Raw genomic sequence first — 16,772 nt, forward strand, 5'->3', positions numbered from 1 at the left:
CAACCCCGGGGGTACAGTATACCCACCACCAACCCCGGGGTACAGTATACCCACCACCAACCCCGGGGTACAGTATACCCACCACCAACCCCGGGGTACAGTATACCCACCACCAACCCCGGGGTACAGTATACCCACCACCAACCCCGGGGTTCAGTATACCCGCCACCAACCCCGGGGTTCAGTATACCCGCCACCAACCCCGGGGTTCAGTATACCCACCACCAACCCCGGGGTTCAGTATACCCACCACCAACCCCGGGGTTCAGTATACCCACCACCAACCCCGGGGTTCAGTATACCCACCACCAACCCCGGGGTTCAGTATACCCACCACCAACCCCGGGGTACAGTATACCCACCACCAACCCCGGGGTTCAGTATACCCGCCACCAACCCCGGGGTTCAGTATACCCACCACCAACCCCGGGGTTCAGTATACCCACCACCAACCCCGGGGTTCAGTATACCCACCACCAACCCCGGGGTACAGTATACCCACCACCAACCCCGGGGTTCAGTATACCCACCACCAACCCCGGGGTTCAGTATACCCACCACCAACCCCGGGGTTCAGTATACCCACCACCAACCCCGGGGTTCAGTATACCCGCCACCAACCCCGGGGTTCAGTATACCCGCCACCAACCCCGGGGTTCACCGTGAACACCGTAACTGCTCACTGTTGAACATTGTGTCAACAGGAACTTGGCTCCGGAACTCAGCAACACGTTACAAGGAACTTCCCTGCAAGGAACCCGCAGGAATGATCCAAAGTTAAATGGATTGAAATGTAAATTTTTGGTTCATGGTGCATTTTTAATGTCACTTTTTAGGGCGATGGTTTAATTATTCATTTACATTCCTGGAGTTGGGTGTGGGATCGGTTGTCTGTGGACGGGTTGAATATTTCCTTATCGGTTTCTGGTGTTGACTATTACATATTTTCACCTCGTTAAACTATTTTCACCACCCCAACGTCAAGAAACTGTCGTACTAACGTGAATACTTATCCTAATCAACCAGAGGACCCAAAACAGAAAACGGGACAGTACGTCACTTTCGCCAGCCGCTTCCATTTTCTAGTACGACAATTTTTTTGGGCATTATGTAACGCATACGTGCGAAAAGCGACGTTCTTTGTAGGCGGACAGGTTGGCACAGTGGCTGTGCCCTGGACACGGGTTCGAGTTGCACTAATTAGCGCTGCAGTAGATTTACTTATCGATACTTATCATGTTAGTGATTGGTGCAGATTAAGCCATCCAAGAGGTGGCACGGACATGAATAACCCGTAAATCATATTAGTGTGATTTCATTGTATATATATTCTAATTTTGTGTATATATGGACGCAGGTGAGGTTAAGTGAGGCGTGTTGGGTGCGGTAATTCTTGTTGTAGTTGGTGGGTGAAGCAATTAGAACCGTTTGTGCTTGGAATACACGTTGAGAGCTAAGTACTATTGAAGAAAAGTGTGAGAGGAAGTTAGTTCGTTCTCTAAACTACAGCAAAAATCTTCTTAATCACCAGACAACCTCCCCCCCCCCCAAGATTACTTAAACGTCGTCACTACTATAAACAATTGATAACGTTTCTAAGTTGTGTTGATGAGTGTCTCGCGTGCCAACAGTTGCCAGACAAACACACACCTGACCTCACCTCAAGTATCCGGACTACAAACACTAACGTAAATATATCATAATAATAATAATTTTATATATATTAGCAAAAATGATTTATTTACAAGTGTAAAAATTGGTGAATGTGCGAATGGGGGTCGGACGCTGCTTGGCCCAGCATAGTCTGGGCCAGCATGGCTTGGTCCAGCATAGTCTGGGCCAGCATGGCTTGGTCCAGCATAGTCTGGGCCAGCATGGCTTGGTCCAGCATAGTCTGGGCCAGCATGGCTTGGCCCAGCATAGTCTGGGCCAGCATGGCTTGGCCCAGCATAGTCAAGGGCCAGCATGGCTTGGCCCAGCATAGTCTGGTCCAGCATGGCTTCGCCCAGCATAGTCTGGTCCAGCATGGCTTGGCCCAGCATAGTCTGGTCCAGCATGGCTTGGCCCAGCATAGTCTGGTCCAGCATGGCTTGGTCCAGCATAGTCTGGTCCAGCATGGCTTCGCCCAGCATAGTCTGGTCCAGCATGGCTTGGCCCAGCATAGTCTGGTCCAGCATGGCTTGGCCCAGCATAGTCTGGTCCAGCATGGCTTGGCCCAGCATAGTCTTGGCCAGCATGGCTTGGGGCAGCATAGTCTGGGCCAGCATGGCTTGGCCCAGCATAGTCTGGGCCAGCATGGCTTGGGGCAGCATAGTCTGGGCCAGCATGGCTTGGTCCAGCATAGTCTGGGCCAGCATGGCTTGGTCCAGCATAGTCTGGGCCAGCATGGCTTGGTGCAGCATAGTATGGGCCAGCATGGCTTGGTCCAGCATAGTCTGGGCCAGCATGGCTTGGTCCAGCATAGTCTGGGCCAGCATGGCTTGGGGCAGCATAGTCTGGGCCAGCATGGCTTGGTCCAGCATAGTCTGGGCCAGCATGGCTTGGTCCAGCATAGTCTGGGCCAGCATGGCTTCGCCCAGCATAGTCTGGGCCAGCATGGCTTGGTCCAGCATAGTCTGGGCCAGCATGGCTTGGCCCAGCATAGTCTGGTCCAGCATGGCTTGGCCCAGCATAGTCTGGTCCAGCATGGCTTGGCCCAGCATAGTCTGGTCCAGCATGGCTTGGGGCAGCATAGTCTTGGCCAGCATGGCTTGGGGCAGCATAGTCTGGGCCAGCATGGCTTGGTCCAGCATAGTCTAGGCCAGCATGGCTTGGGGCAGCATAGTCTGGGCCAGCATGGCTTGGTCCAGCATAGTCTGGGCCAGCATGGCTTGGTCCAGCATAGTCTGGGCCAGCATGGCTTGGTCCAGCATAGTCTGGGCCAGCATGGCTTGGGGCAGCATAGTCTGGGCCAGCATGGCATGGTCCAGCATAGTCTGGGCCAGCATGGCTTGGTCCAGCATAGTCTGGGCCAGCATGGCTTGGCCCAGCATAGTCTGGGCCAGCATGGCTTGGTCCAGCATAGTCTGGGCCAGCATGGCTTGGTCCAGCATAGTCTGGGCCAGCATGGCTTGGGGCAGCATAGTCTGGGCCAGCATGGCTTGGTCCAGCATAGTCTGGGCCAGCATGGCTTGGGGCAGCATGGCTTGGCCCAGCATAGTCTGGACCAGCATGGCTTGGGCCAGCATAGTCTGGGCCAGCATGGCTTGGGCCAGTATGGCTTGGTCCACCATAGCTTGGACCACCATAGCCTGGTCCAGCATAGCCTGGTCCATCATAGCCTGGTCCACCATAGCCTGGACCACCATAGCCTGGTCCAGCATAGCTTGGTCCAGCATAGCCTGGTCCAGCATAGTCTGGTCCACCATAGCCTGGGCCACCATAGCCTGGTCCACCATAGCCTGGATCACCATAGCCTGGTCCAGCATAGCCTGGTCCACCATAGCCTGGTCCACCATAGCCTGGTCCAGCATAGCTTGGTCCAGCATAGCCTGGTCCAGCATAGCCTGGTCCACCATAGCCTGGGCCACCATAGCCTGGTCCACCATAGCCTGGACCACCATAGCCTGGTCCAGCATAGCCTGGTCCACCATAGCCTGGTCCACCATAGCCTGGTCCACCAAAGCCTGGTCCAACATAGCCTGGTCCACCATAGCCTGGGCCACCATAGCCTGGTCCACCATAGTCTGGTCCACCATAGCCTGGTCCACCATAGTCTGGTCCACCATAGCCTGGTCCACCATAGCCTGGTCCACCATAGCCTGGACCACCATAGCCTGGTCCAGCATAGCCTGGTCCAGCATAGCCTGGTCCACCATAGCCTGGTCCACCATAGCCTGGTCCACCAAAGCCTGGTCCAACATAGCCTGGTCCACCATAGCCTGGGCCACCATAGCCTGGTCCACCATAGTCTGGTCCACCATAGCCTGGTCCACCATAGTCTGGTCCACCATAGCCTGGTCCACCATAGCCTGGTCCACCATAGCCTGGACCACCATAGCCTGGTCCAGCATAGCCTGGTCCAGCATAGCCTGGTCCACCATAGCCTGGTCCACCATAGCCTGGACCACCATAGCCTGGTCCAGCATAGCCTGGTCCACCATAGCCTGGTCCACCATAGCCTGGTCCACCATAGCCTGGACCACCATAGCCTGGGCCACCATAGCCTGGTCCACCATAGCCTGGGCCACCATAGCCTGGTCCACCATAGCCTGGTCCACCATAGCCTGGGCCACCATAGCCTGGTCCACCATAGCCTGGACCACCATAGCCTGGTCCACCATAGCCTGGTCCAGTATAGCCTGGTCCACCATAGCCTGGGCCACCATAGCCTGGTCCACCATAGCCTGGTCCACCATAGCCTGGTCCACCATAGCCTGGTCCACCATAGCCTGGTCCACCATAGCCTGCGCGAGTAATGGGGTGAGGTACAAGCACTTGTCTAATGGGTGGGGTGCTTGTCGTCCATGACCAGGACAGTAGCGACAGGATTAACGACCATTCGGCTAATGTTTAAGAGGACAGGCTGATCACACACCAACCTGTCCTCCTAATACAACGTCGCATTATGACGTAAAACTCACCCTAAGGCCAAAAATCGTCGTGCTAGAAAATGAAAGCGGCTGGCGAAATTGACATTCTGTCCCGTTTTCTGTTTTGGGTCCTCTGGTAGGTTAGGATAAGGGGGCACTTTAGTACGTCAGTTCCTTGATGTTGGGGAACCAGAGGAAGACACACTTGTAAAGTAACACATGATTTATTACTTCACAATGCTCGAAAAACACATTTTTAATATACTCCTCAAGTAGCTTCTGTCATAATAACTCATAATACTTATATTTTCATTAAGATACTCCGGAACTTTATCAGTACTTCTTAAATACGTCAGACTGACGAGTCGTATTTAAGATGGCTGGGATGCAGTCAGAAAGTTACTCCACCAGAGACAAGACATTAGTTATTACATAAGTCTTATAAGCAAAGTAAGCAAGCTTGCTTGGAGAAGATGTAGTGTGTGTGTGTGTGTGTGTGTGTGTGTGTGTGTGTGTGTGTGTATTCACCTAGTTGTTCTTGCGGGGGTTGAGCTCTGCTCTTTCGGCCCGCCTCTCAACTGTCAATCAACTGTAACTAACTGCTAACTAATTTTTTCTACACACAAACACACACACACCAAGCAAGCAGCTAAGTAACAGCTTTCTAACTCCCAGGTACCTATTTACTGCTAGGTAACAGGGGCATCAGGACGAAAGAAACTTTGCCCATTTGTTTCTGCCTGGTCCGGGAATTGAACCCGGGCCACAGGATTACAAGATCTGCGCGCTGTCCAGTCAGCTACCAGACCCCCATGTGTGTGTATGTATTCACCTAGTTGTGTTTGCGGGGGTTGAGCTTTGCTCTTTCGGCCCGCCTCTCAACTGTCAATCAACTGTTTACTAAGTACTTTTTTCCCCACACCACACACACACACACACCCCAGGAAGCAGCCCGTGACAGCTGACTAACTCCCAGGTACCTATTTACTGCTAGGTAACAGGGGCATTCAGGGCGAAAGAAACTTTGCCCATTCGTTTCTGCCTCGTGCGGGAATAGAACCCGCGCCACAGAATTACGAGTCCTACGCATTATCCACCAGGCTACGAGGCCCCCATGTGTGTGTGTGTGTGTGTGTGTGTGTGTGTGTGTGTGTGTGTGTGTGTTACTCACCTATTTGTACCTGTAAGATTGAACATTAGCTCTTGGATCCCGCCCTTCTAGCCATGGGTTGTGTAAAGCCCTGATTCCTGGCCTATGTCTCTATCATATCGACATTTAATATGAAGAATAGAGTTTGCCTGTACAACCTGCTGCTCATTTAGGTCACTCCATCTTGCCACTACTCTGGGACGAGGCTGTGGCTTCAAGCCGTTAAGATCAAGCAGTTAAGAGGTTCCACCCGAAGTGGACTGGACGTTTAACTACCGTACTGGTGTAATTGTCTTAATGGGCTCGTTACGTGGTTGGAGTGTTGCCCTAAACATGTCTGCCATTGTGAAAGCCTGAATGAATATTACAGCCTGAATGATTGTCAAAGCCTGAATGATTGTCAAAGCCTGAATGATTGTCAAAGCCTGAATGATTGTCAAAGCCTGAATGATTGTCAAAGCCTGAATGATTGTCAAAGCCTGAATGATTGTCAAAGCCTGAATGATTGTCAAAGCTTGAATGATTGTCAAAGCCTGAATGATTGTCAAAGCCTGAATGATTGTCAAAGCCTGAATGATTGTCAAAGCCTGAATGATTGTCAAAGCCTGAATGATTGTCAAAGCCTGAATGATTGTCAAAGCCTGAATGATTGTCAAAGCCTGAATGATTGTCAAAGCCTGAATGATTGTCAAAGCTTGAATGATTGTCAAAGCCTGAATGATTGTCAAAGCCTGAATGATTGTCAAAGCCTGAATGATTGTCAAAGCCTGAATGATTGTCAAAGCCTGAATGATTGTCAAAGCTTGAATGATTGTCAAAGCCTGAATGATTGTCAAAGCCTGAATGATTGTCAAAGTCTGAACAACTATTATACGCCTGAACAACTATCATAAGCCTGAATGATTGTCAAAGCCTGAATGATTGTCAAAGCCTGAATGATTGTAAAAGCCTGAATGATTGTAAAAGCCTGAATGATTGTCAAAGCCTGAATGATTGTCAAAGCCTGAATGATTGTCAAAGCCTGAATGATTGTCAAAGCTTGAATGATTGTCAAAGCCTGAATGATTGTCAAAGCTTGAATGATTGTCAAAGCCTGAATGATTGTCAAAGCTTGAATGATTGTCAAAGCCTGAATGATTGTCAAAGTCTGAACAACTATTATAAGCCTGAACAACTATCATAAGCTTGAATGATTGTCAAAGCCTGAATTATTGTCAAAGCCTGAACAACTATCATAAGCCTGAATGATTGTCTAAGTCATGGAGAACAAGGTTGTCTAAATAAAGCTCATAATAATCAAGTAATTGTTCACGTTGAACAAATGTGTTCATTGAACACATGAACACATCGTGAACTCTGAATAACATTTTCTGTGGCTGGAGATTTAATTGAAATTATTTCAGCAATAGAATAATGCTAATATTTGTACGTGTTATTTGTTTGTTTTGATTTGGATATTGTGGGTGTCAAACATTTATTTTATTTGTTAGCGAATTTTCTGTTTTTTTATGACATTCAACAAATTTTGTAATTTGTTGTGAGAACAGGGGGGCCAGATTCACGAAGCAGTTAGGCAAGCACTTATGAACCTGGGGCCAGATTCACGAAGCAGTTAGGCAAGCACTTATGAACCTGGGGCCAGATTCACGAAGCAGTTAGGCAAGCACTTATGAACCTGGGGCCAGATTCACGAAGCAGTTAGGCAAGCACTTATGAACCTGGGGCCAGATTCACGAAGCAGTTAGGCAAGCACTTATGAACCTGGGGCCAGATTCACGAAGCAGTTACGCAAGCACTTATGAACCTGGGGCCAGATTCACGAAGCAGTTACGCAAGCACTTATGAACCTGGGGCCAGATTCACGAAGCAGTTAGGCAAGCACTTATGAACCTGGGGCCAGATTCACGAAGCAGTTAGGCAAGCACTTATGAACCTGGGGCCAGATTCACGAAGCAGTTAGGCAAGCACTTATGAACCTGGGGCCAGATTCACGAAGCAGTTAGGCAAGCACTTATGAACCTGGGGCCAGATTCACGAAGCAGTTAGGCAAGCACTTATGAACCTGGGGCCAGATTCACGAAGCAGTTAGGCAAGCACTTATGAACCTGGGGCCAGATTCACGAAGCAGTTACGCAAGCACTTACGAACCTGTACACCTTTTCTCAGTCTTCGCGGCTTTGTTTACATTTATTAAACAGTTTACAAGCATGAAAACTTGCCAATCAACTGTTGTTATTGTTATAAACAGCCTCCTGGTGCTTCGGAGCTCATTAACTGTTTAATAATTGTAAACAAAGCCGCCAAAGACTGAGAAAGGTGTACAGGTTCGTAAGTGCTTGCGTAACTGCTTCGTAAATCAGGCCCCAGGTGTGTCGCCCATTCTCTTGATTATCGTAAAGAATGCGGCGGTTTTGGCCTAACCAAAAGCACCACGTTCTTGGTAACCCACCTCGCCTACGGGCGCCAATAATCATTAGTCCTGTGAAGCGTCCGTTTTGTGGTGGTGTTCCATTCCTCTCAACCACCCACAATTTTACGTTGAGGTAGATTGCGCAAAAATGTTTTCTGTTTGGTATGAGGTTGTGGTTGTGAGTTGTTGAGGGCTGTTGTTGTTGATTGTGCAGTATTGTAAGTTATCTGTGTGTGTGTACATACATATACATACACGAACACACACACACATACACGAATACGCTGAAAAACGTTCATAGGTATGGCACTAGGCTAGTCTCAGAACTAAGAGGCATGAGTTACGAGGAAGGCTGCGTGAACTGCACCTCACGTCGCTGGAGGATAGGAGAGCTCGGGGGGAGACATGATCACTCCTTTCAAAATCATCAGAGGAATTGACAGGGTAGATAAAAGATAAGGTGTTTAACACGGGTGTTAAACAGCTTAACTAGGGAATCACATTTGTAGGAATGGTCCAACAAGTGGCCACTCATGTTTGGCCTTAACCAATATGAGGTAATGAGGCGGGGACGAGAGCTGAGGTCCTAGGAGACGAGGGGGAACTATCACTTGTCTCAGTGGTAGTTGACACTACTGAGGGAGCCACAATACCCAGCATCCCCCCACACCCAGCATCCCCCCACACCCAGCATCCCCCCCACACCCAGCATCCCCCCCACACCCAGCATCCCCCCCACACCCAGCATCCCCCCCACACCCAGCATCCCCCCACACCCAGCATCCCCCCACACCCAGCATCCCCCCACACCCATCACCCAGCTTAACTCAGTGGCGTGTGCGAGATTGGTACAGATAAGAACAAATTTCAAGGAATTCGACAAGAAATCGCGTGGAACACAACACAGCGGATGTGAGGTCTATGGTGGGGACCTGAACACTGCTGGGGACCCACACAAGACTCCTGCCTTGAGATAAGATCTTGAACTGTAAGGAAATAATCTACAGTGTCACCCGGTCTCTGTGTACAGTGTCGCTTGTTTATGATAGTGTTACCAGCTCCTGGAATGCACTTCAGCTATTCCCAGGTGCCTAGTGCCTTCTGAGAGGCACTCAAGAGGTGCCAGCATACTTGAGACACACTCACGAGGCAGGAAAAGTGTCGCGAAGCATCAGTCTCAAACTGAAAAGACATTTTTTTTTGGGGCACATTCACAGGAACAAAGTGTTTTTGTCTTTGTTTTATTCACTTATGAGTCAAGTCGCTGGATGCCATTGTGGTGTTTGGGTTTGGTGTTCGCCTAAGCGCTTTCGTTTGTCTGGTGGTGACTGATTTATAAAGCAAGATGGGAAGAGGAGAAGGTTTTGGGGAGGGTGATGGGGCGAGAGGTCGATGGAGGCCAGAGTGCAGCACACACTTGCTTGGCGTCACCCTAATTAATCACCAGGACAACGGGACCTCAGGTGTGTGGGCCATGGCTGATGAGGGGCTCACACACACACACACACACACACACACACACACACACACACACACACACACACACACACACACACACACATACACTTTTGAGAGGCACTCAAGTAATTTATTTGTAATTTGGGATTACAAATAAAACAAGTGAACTTGGAGAATGGGCACTAGAAGAAAACCCAGACATAATAGCACTCACAGAAGCAAAGCTAACGAAAATCATAACAAACACAGTGTTTCCACAGGGCTACTATGTAGTGAGGAAAGAGAGAGAAGGGAGAGGAGGAGGTGGTGTAGTTTTGCTACTAAGAGAAGGTTGGAGTTTCGATGAGATGGTAATTCAGAACTGTGAAGGTTTCAGTGACTACATATCAGGCACCATAGCAACTGGAGGACAGAAAATTATAATAGTAGTCATATATAACCCCCCACCGAATGACAGAAGACCCAGACAGGAATATGATAGAAACAACTTGGCCACCATCAATATAATAGAGAGAGCAGCTTCTGTGGCTTGCAGGAACGGATCCAGGCTACTAATCATGGGAGACTTCAACCATGGGAAGATAGATTGGAAGAACAGAGACCCGCATGGAGGACCAGAAACATGGAGAGCTAAGCTGCTGGACGTGGCAACAAGAAACTTTCTAAGCCAGCACATCAAAGAACCTTAAGTACCTTTCCTTAAGTACTTTCGTATTTTAATACATCTTCAGAAGGAATGAAGATTCCTTCGTTGAAGATATTGCCTTTTTTGTCCGCTGCCAACTTCTTGAAATATACCGGAACAGAACGAGAACAAGGTTGTTGAACCCGAGCTCCCATTAGAAACGTGTCTTGTGAATTACTTATTGAATCGTTTCGCAAGTTGTAAAGGATTTTTTCTTTCAATTATCGAATCGAGGAATTTTGTCCTAAAATAGAAGCTAATTGGACGATAGTTGCTGGAATTGATCTGTCGCCGTTGCTATAAATCTGCCCTGCATTTACAGCCCTTCACAGCCCCGCTCCTGTGCCCGGTAAGTCCACTACGGGCTCACCATAGCCCGTGCTATGGTGACATATTTAATATTCACCACCACGACTCTCTAAGGTCTTGCTGTTCTCTAAGTGTCGTGACAAATGGCGTCTCTGACCCTCAGGACTTGTTGCGCTACACTTATGTTTAAATGGTTTAATAACTTCCTTCCTGGTAAACACTGAACTAGTCAGTGAACTAGTCAGTCACAGACAGGGTCCTGACAGCTGAGTGGACACCGCTCCGGATTCGTTGTCCTAAGGTTCCGAGTTCGATCCCCGGTGGAGGCGGAAACAAATAGGTAGAGTTTTTCACCCTGATGTTCCCTGTTCACCTAGCAGTAAATAGGTACCTGGGAGTTAGACAGCTGCTACGGGCTGCTTCCTGGGGTTTTGTAACAAAAAGGAGGCCTGGTCGAGGACCGGGCCGCGGGGACGCTAAGCCCCGAAATCATGTGAAGATAACCATCTCAAGAAGATAGTCAACGTGTCCACCTGCTCATAGATATGCTGAGCTGCAGGAAATTCAATATAATTTTATCTTCCCCGGGAGCACATGTTTTGCTTCATTTTCAACACAAGTTAAATGACCTGATGCAAATCTTCACCCCCAGATGGCTCCATCTACTTGATAAACTGTCCCACCACTTGGGCTGGACGGTAGAGCGACGGTCTCGCGTCATGCAGGTCGGCGTTCAATCCCCGACCGTCCACAAGTGGTTGGGCACCATTCCTTCCTTCCCCCGTCCCATCCCAAATCCTTACCCTGACCCCTTCCTAGTGCTATATAGCCGTAATGGCTTGGCGCTTTCCCGACAATTTCCTTCCCCTACTTTGATAAACTTAATGTGAATAATCCGCGACTTATTGATCTTTGTTCCATGCATTAATAATATACAAAATAAACCCAAAAATCATATTAGCTCTCAGGCCCGAGGCATCAACAAGATCCGATGAATACAAACATCTTTTAGTTGAATAGATGAATATGATGATGAATAGATGAACTTATGATGAATATTAATGCTGATCTTATTAACCCCCCCCTCCCCCCCCCCTGGCCTTGGGTGAGAGAGTTATGTAAAAATATGTAAAAATCTTGCATAGCTCCTGGCCAATTTTTGCCTCCCTCCCCCTTTCTCTAGACTTTTAGTTCTCGTCGCCGCCGCCACCTTCCCTCAGGGCGCTGCTCACGCCTCAACCACAAGTCTAGACTGGAGAAAATTGTTTAATGGAAATATATGAGGCGTCTCTGTTGTGTTTGAGGAGGCCTGGGCGGCGCCGGCACCCACTGACGGTAAACTTTACACGTAAATAACATGGTAACGAATGTGACAAATATGTTGGCATTTATTTGATCTTCAATGATTTCTTAGTTATCTCCAAGTTGTTGTGCGCCATTCCTTTCCCTCCGTCCCATCCCAAATCCTTATCCTGACCCCTTCCCAGTGCTATATAGTCGAAATGGCTTGGCAGTTTCCCCCTGATAATTCATTCATTCATTCATTCTTCTTCACTGCCTCTGTCTTTTATTTCTGTGTGTGTACTCACCTAGTTGTACTCACCTAGTTGTGTCTGCAGGATCGAGCATTGACTCTTGGATCCCGCCTTTCGAGCATCGGTTGTTTACAGCAATGACTCCTGTCCTATTTCCCTATCATACCTGGTTTTAAAATTATGAATAGTATTTGCTTCCACAACCTGTTCCTGAAGTGCATTCCATTTCCCCACTACTCTTACGCTAAAAGAAAACTTCCTAACATCTCTGTGACTCATCTGAGTTTCAAGCTTCCATCCATGTCCTCTCGTTCTGTTACTATTCCGTGTGAACATTTCGTCTATGTCCACTCTGTCAATTCCTCTGAGTATCTTATACGTTCCTATCATGTCCCCCCTCTCCCTTCTTCTTTCTAGTGTCGTAAGGCACAGTTCCCTCAGGCGCTCTTCATACCCCATCCCTCGTAGCTCTGGGACGAGTCTCGTTGCAAACCTCTGAACCTTTTCCAGTTTCATTATATGCTTCTTCAGATGGGGACTCCATGATGAGGCGGCATACTCTAAGACTGGCCTTACGTAGGCAGTGTAAAGCGCCCTAAATGCCTCCTTACTTAGGTTTCTGAATGATGTTCTAACTTTTGCCAGTGTAGAGTACGCTGCTGTCGTTATCCTATTAATATGTGCCTCAGGAGATAGATTAGGTGTTACGTCCACCCCCAGGTCTCTTTCACGCGTCGTTACAGGTAGGCTGTTCCCCTTCATTGTGTACTGTCCCTTTGGTCTATCTCCTAACCCCATTTCCATAACTTTACATTTGCTCGTGTTGAATTCTAGTAGCCATTTCTCTGACCATCTCTGCAATCTGTTCAGGTCCTCTTGGAGGATCCTGCAATCCTCATCTGTCACAACTCTTCTCATCAACTTTGCATCATCCGCAAACATCGACATGTAGGACTCTACGCCTGTAAACATGTCGTTAACATATACAAGAAATAGAATTGGTCCCAGCACCGATCCTTGTGGTACTCCACTTGTTACTGTTCGCCAGTCCGACTTCTCGCCCCTTACCGTAACTCTTTGGCTCCTTCCTGTTAGGTAGTTCCTTATCCATTCTAGGACCTTTCCCCCCACCCCCGCCTGCCTCTCGAGCTTGAACAGCAGTCTCATGTGCGGTACTGTATCAAAGGCTTTTTGGCAGTCCAGAAATATGCAGTCTGCCCAACCATCTCTGTCCTGTCTTATCCTCGTTATTTTATCATAGAATTCCAGAAGGTTTGTTAGGCACGATTTCCCTGTCCAGAACCCATGTTGATGTTTGTTCACAAACCTAATGTTCTCCAGGTGTGCAACCAGTCGCAGCCTAATTATTCTTTCCAGTATTTTACAGGGGATGCTTGTCAGTGATACAGGTCTGTAGTTAAGTGCCTCCTCCCTATCTCCTTTCTTGAAGATCGGCACGACATTTGCCTTCTTCCAGCAACTGGGCAATTCTCCTGACATAAGTGACTCATTAAAGATCATTGCCAGAGGCACGCTGAGGGCCTGTGCTGCTTCTTTTAGTATCCACGGTGATACTTTGTCTGGTCCAACTGCTTTAGTTGCATCTAGAGTTGTCAACTGTTTCATTACCTCCTCTGCTGTCACCTCTATATCTGATAGTCTTTCATCTAGGGTAACCCCTTCCAACAATGGGAGCTGCTCAGGCTCGGTAGTGAACACTCCATGGAAACTGGCATTCAGTGCCTCGCAGATTTCCTTGTCACTTTCAGTATATGCCCCCTCTGTCTTCCTTAGTCTTGTCACTTGGTCGTTCACCGACATTTTTCTTCTTATATGACTGTGTAGTAACTTAGGTTGTTTTTTCGCTTTGATAGCAATATCGTTCTCATAGTCCCTTTCCGATGTTCGTCTTATGTTAATGTAATCGTTCCTAGCTCTGTTGTATCTGCTTCTGTTGTCCTCTGTTCTTTGTCTTCTGTACTTCCTCCACTCCCGTCTGCTGGCCATTTTTGCTTCCTGACACTGTCTATTAAACCATGGGTTATTATATTCCTTCTTATTTTTTCCCTTTACCGTTGGTATAAATCTCTCTTCGGCCTCCTGGCATTTCTGTATGACTAGGTCCATCATATCTTGGACTGTTTTTCCTCTAAATTCTTCCTCCCACTGCACTTCACCCAGATAGTCCCTTATCCTCATATAGTCCCCTTTCCTGTAGTCAGCTCTCCTTTCCCAGATCTCTTGTCCCATGGTCATAAGTTTGAATTCCATCATGTAGTCAAAGACTAGGACACAATGGTCACTGGCCCCTAGAGGTATTTCATGCTCTAAATTCTCGATATCTTCTACGTTCTGGGTGAAAATCAGGTCTAATAGGCTCGGTGCATCTCCTCCTCTTTCCCTTGTGTCTTCCTTCACATGTTGTGTCAGGAAATTCCTGTCTATAACATCTACTAATTTTGCTCCCCACGTTTCGTCCCCTCCATGGGGATTCCTTGATTCCCAATTTATCTCTCCATGATTTAGGTCCCCCATGATCAGCAGCTTCGCTCTCATTCTGTGGGCTAGTGTTGCTGCCTTCTGCAGTTCATCTATACATGCTTTGTTGTTGTCATCATACTCCTGCCTGGGTCTTCTACTGTTTGGTGGGGGATTGTAGATTACCAGGATCACAATCTTCCTCCCATCTACTGTCAGAGTTCCATGTATGAAGCTTGTGCACTCATTGGTAACTCGATTTCCCAGGTCTTCAAACTTCCATTTCCGCTTTATTAGGAGTGCTACTCCCCCTCCCTGTCTCTGTGTCCTCTCTTTTCGTATCACCTGGTACCCTTCAGGAAAGATTGCATCTGAGATCATGTCATTAATTTTAGTTTCCACAATTGCAACTATGTCAGGATCTGCTTCACTCACTCTTTCTTTTATCTCTTCTGCTTTATTAGATACCCCATCAGCATTGGTGTACCAAACCTTGAGATTCTTCATGGAAACTCTTGTACCAGAGTTCTCCCTTTCTCTGGGGGTCTGGGGGGATCTGGGGGATGTCTGGGGGGTGACTGGGGGCAGAGGGGATCTGGGGGATCTGGGGGGTGTCTGGGGGATGACTGGGGCGGGGAGGGTCCGGGGGATGTCCGGGGGGATCCGGGGGGTGTCTGGGGGGGTCCGGGGGGTGTATGGGGGGTGAAAGAGTTCAGGAGGGGGGTGTTCAGAAAGAGTGCTTGGGGGGCTACTGGGGGCTGGGCTTCTAGGAAGGTAGGTAGGAGGGTCTGGGGTAGGGCCTGGGTAGGTAGGTCTGGAGTAGGAAGGGCATACTGGGTCTGAAGATTAGGGAGGGCATAGAGGGGTTGGGAGATAGCGTAAGGTTGGGAGACAGATAGAGGTTGAGAGGTTGGGAGGGGGAAGGATAGAGGGGGTGGGGGGGGACCTCCCACCTCCCTCGCAAGGGTGGGGGGTCACATGGAAGGAGAGGGGATGAGGAGGGGTGAGGGCTGGGTAGGCTTTGGGTGTTGAGGGGATGAGGTCTGGGTGGGTTCTTGGGGTTGAGGGGATGAGGTCTGGATGGGTTTTGGGGGTTGAGGGGATGAGAGCTGGGTGGGTTTTGGGGGTTGAGGGGATGAGGGCTGGACGGGTTTTGGGGGCTGAGGTGATGAGGGGGTCCTTGGAATGTGGGATGAATTTGACTCCAGTGGGGTCAGAGGGGTCAAGGGATGTGCTGGGGAGATAAGCAGGGGCGGGTGATTTGGGGAAGGGGTGACCTGAGAAGCACGTGTGAGCTGGTTAGCATGGGGTGGTTTAGCACTGGGGTGTGTAGCTGCGCTCAAATGGGAAGAGTCGTACTGTTGTTTGCTTGCTCTGTGGGCAATCTGTTCCTCCTTCGTCATGAATTTGTCAATAAATACGTTGTAGTAATTTTCGCTACCTCTGAGTAGGTGTTTGTGATGCAGTATGTAATCCACTGCCTCTTCGTTAGTGAACTGTACCAGGACAGGTCGTTTCCTGTTACAGTTGTATGGTCCAATGCGTCGGTGGACTTGCACCTCATTCCCTGCCATCTGGGCTCTCATGTCTCTCAAGATCCCCTGTAGTTCCAAATCCTCAATCTCCATCCTTTCCTGCCTCGATGGTGCCCTGGCTTCAAGTAATCCATGGATTATGATTGTCCTCTTTCTCAGTTCATGGTCATGCTGGTGGCCCTCTCCCTGGCTGACCCCCACCCCTCCTACACCCGCTACTCCACCTACTACTACTCCCCCTTCCCCTGCCAAGCTTCCCTTATTCCTGCCAAATTCATTAGTAAGCCTAGATATTTCTCCTTGCCATTCTACCCTGCTCTTCCTGATTTCCTCTTGAATATAATCCATAAACTCTTGTTTGAGTCTTTGAACCTCGCCCTGTATCTTATTAAAGACTTCACTTTTAATCCCCTGGATTAGATCACCTATCCAAACATCCCTCTTCTCTACAAATTTCCCAATCATCTTCTCCACAAACCTATCTTCTTCCTCAATCATAATACTGTTGGACCTAGACACCCTTCCTGACCTAGTCATTGCTATAATGCAACCTTACCCACTGGGGTTCCAAGTATCTTACCATCCTGCTAACACAATAGGTGAGTGAATCTCCAAGCGTCGTCCCACGTGGTGGTAGAAGG

General features: G+C 48.7%; 3 protein-coding genes across 3 annotated transcripts in view; all 3 read right to left on the bottom strand.

Annotated features, from left to right (window-relative positions):
- The window catches only part of LOC138370243 (uncharacterized protein slr1819-like), a 15,987-nt gene extending 13,195 nt beyond the window's left edge, over positions 1-2,792 (bottom strand). Inside the window, exon 1 of the mRNA XM_069334247.1 lies at positions 1,746-2,792. Coding sequence (XP_069190348.1) covers positions 1,746-2,792 — 1,047 coding nt within the window. The remainder of the gene's footprint in view (positions 1-1,745) is intronic.
- A 3-nt stretch (positions 2,793-2,795) lies between these two features.
- LOC138370244 (uncharacterized protein in mobD 3'region-like) lies at positions 2,796-3,977 on the bottom strand. The gene has a single exon (XM_069334248.1). The coding sequence runs from the start codon at positions 3,975-3,977 to the stop codon at positions 2,796-2,798; it is 1,182 nt and encodes a 393-aa protein (XP_069190349.1).
- A 2,071-nt stretch (positions 3,978-6,048) lies between these two features.
- On the bottom strand, positions 6,049-6,612 carry LOC138370245 (uncharacterized). Its single transcript, XM_069334249.1, has one exon. It carries the CDS (start codon positions 6,610-6,612, stop codon positions 6,049-6,051), a length of 564 nt encoding a protein of 187 aa, XP_069190350.1.
- Between the last annotated feature and the right edge of the window lie 10,160 nt (positions 6,613-16,772).

This window comes from Procambarus clarkii, chromosome 31, assembly GCF_040958095.1.
Source record: "Procambarus clarkii isolate CNS0578487 chromosome 31, FALCON_Pclarkii_2.0, whole genome shotgun sequence".
Taxonomy (NCBI): domain Eukaryota; kingdom Metazoa; phylum Arthropoda; class Malacostraca; order Decapoda; family Cambaridae; genus Procambarus; species Procambarus clarkii.

What these genes read in the sequence shown, in the direction of transcription:
- LOC138370245 (XM_069334249.1), bottom strand. Translation starts at nt 6,612, where the DNA reads ATGATAGTTGTTCAGGCGTATAATAGTTGTTCAGACTTTGACAATCAT.
- LOC138370244 (XM_069334248.1), bottom strand. Translation starts at nt 3,977, where the DNA reads ATGGTGGACCAGGCTATGGTGGACCAGACTATGGTGGACCAGGCTATG.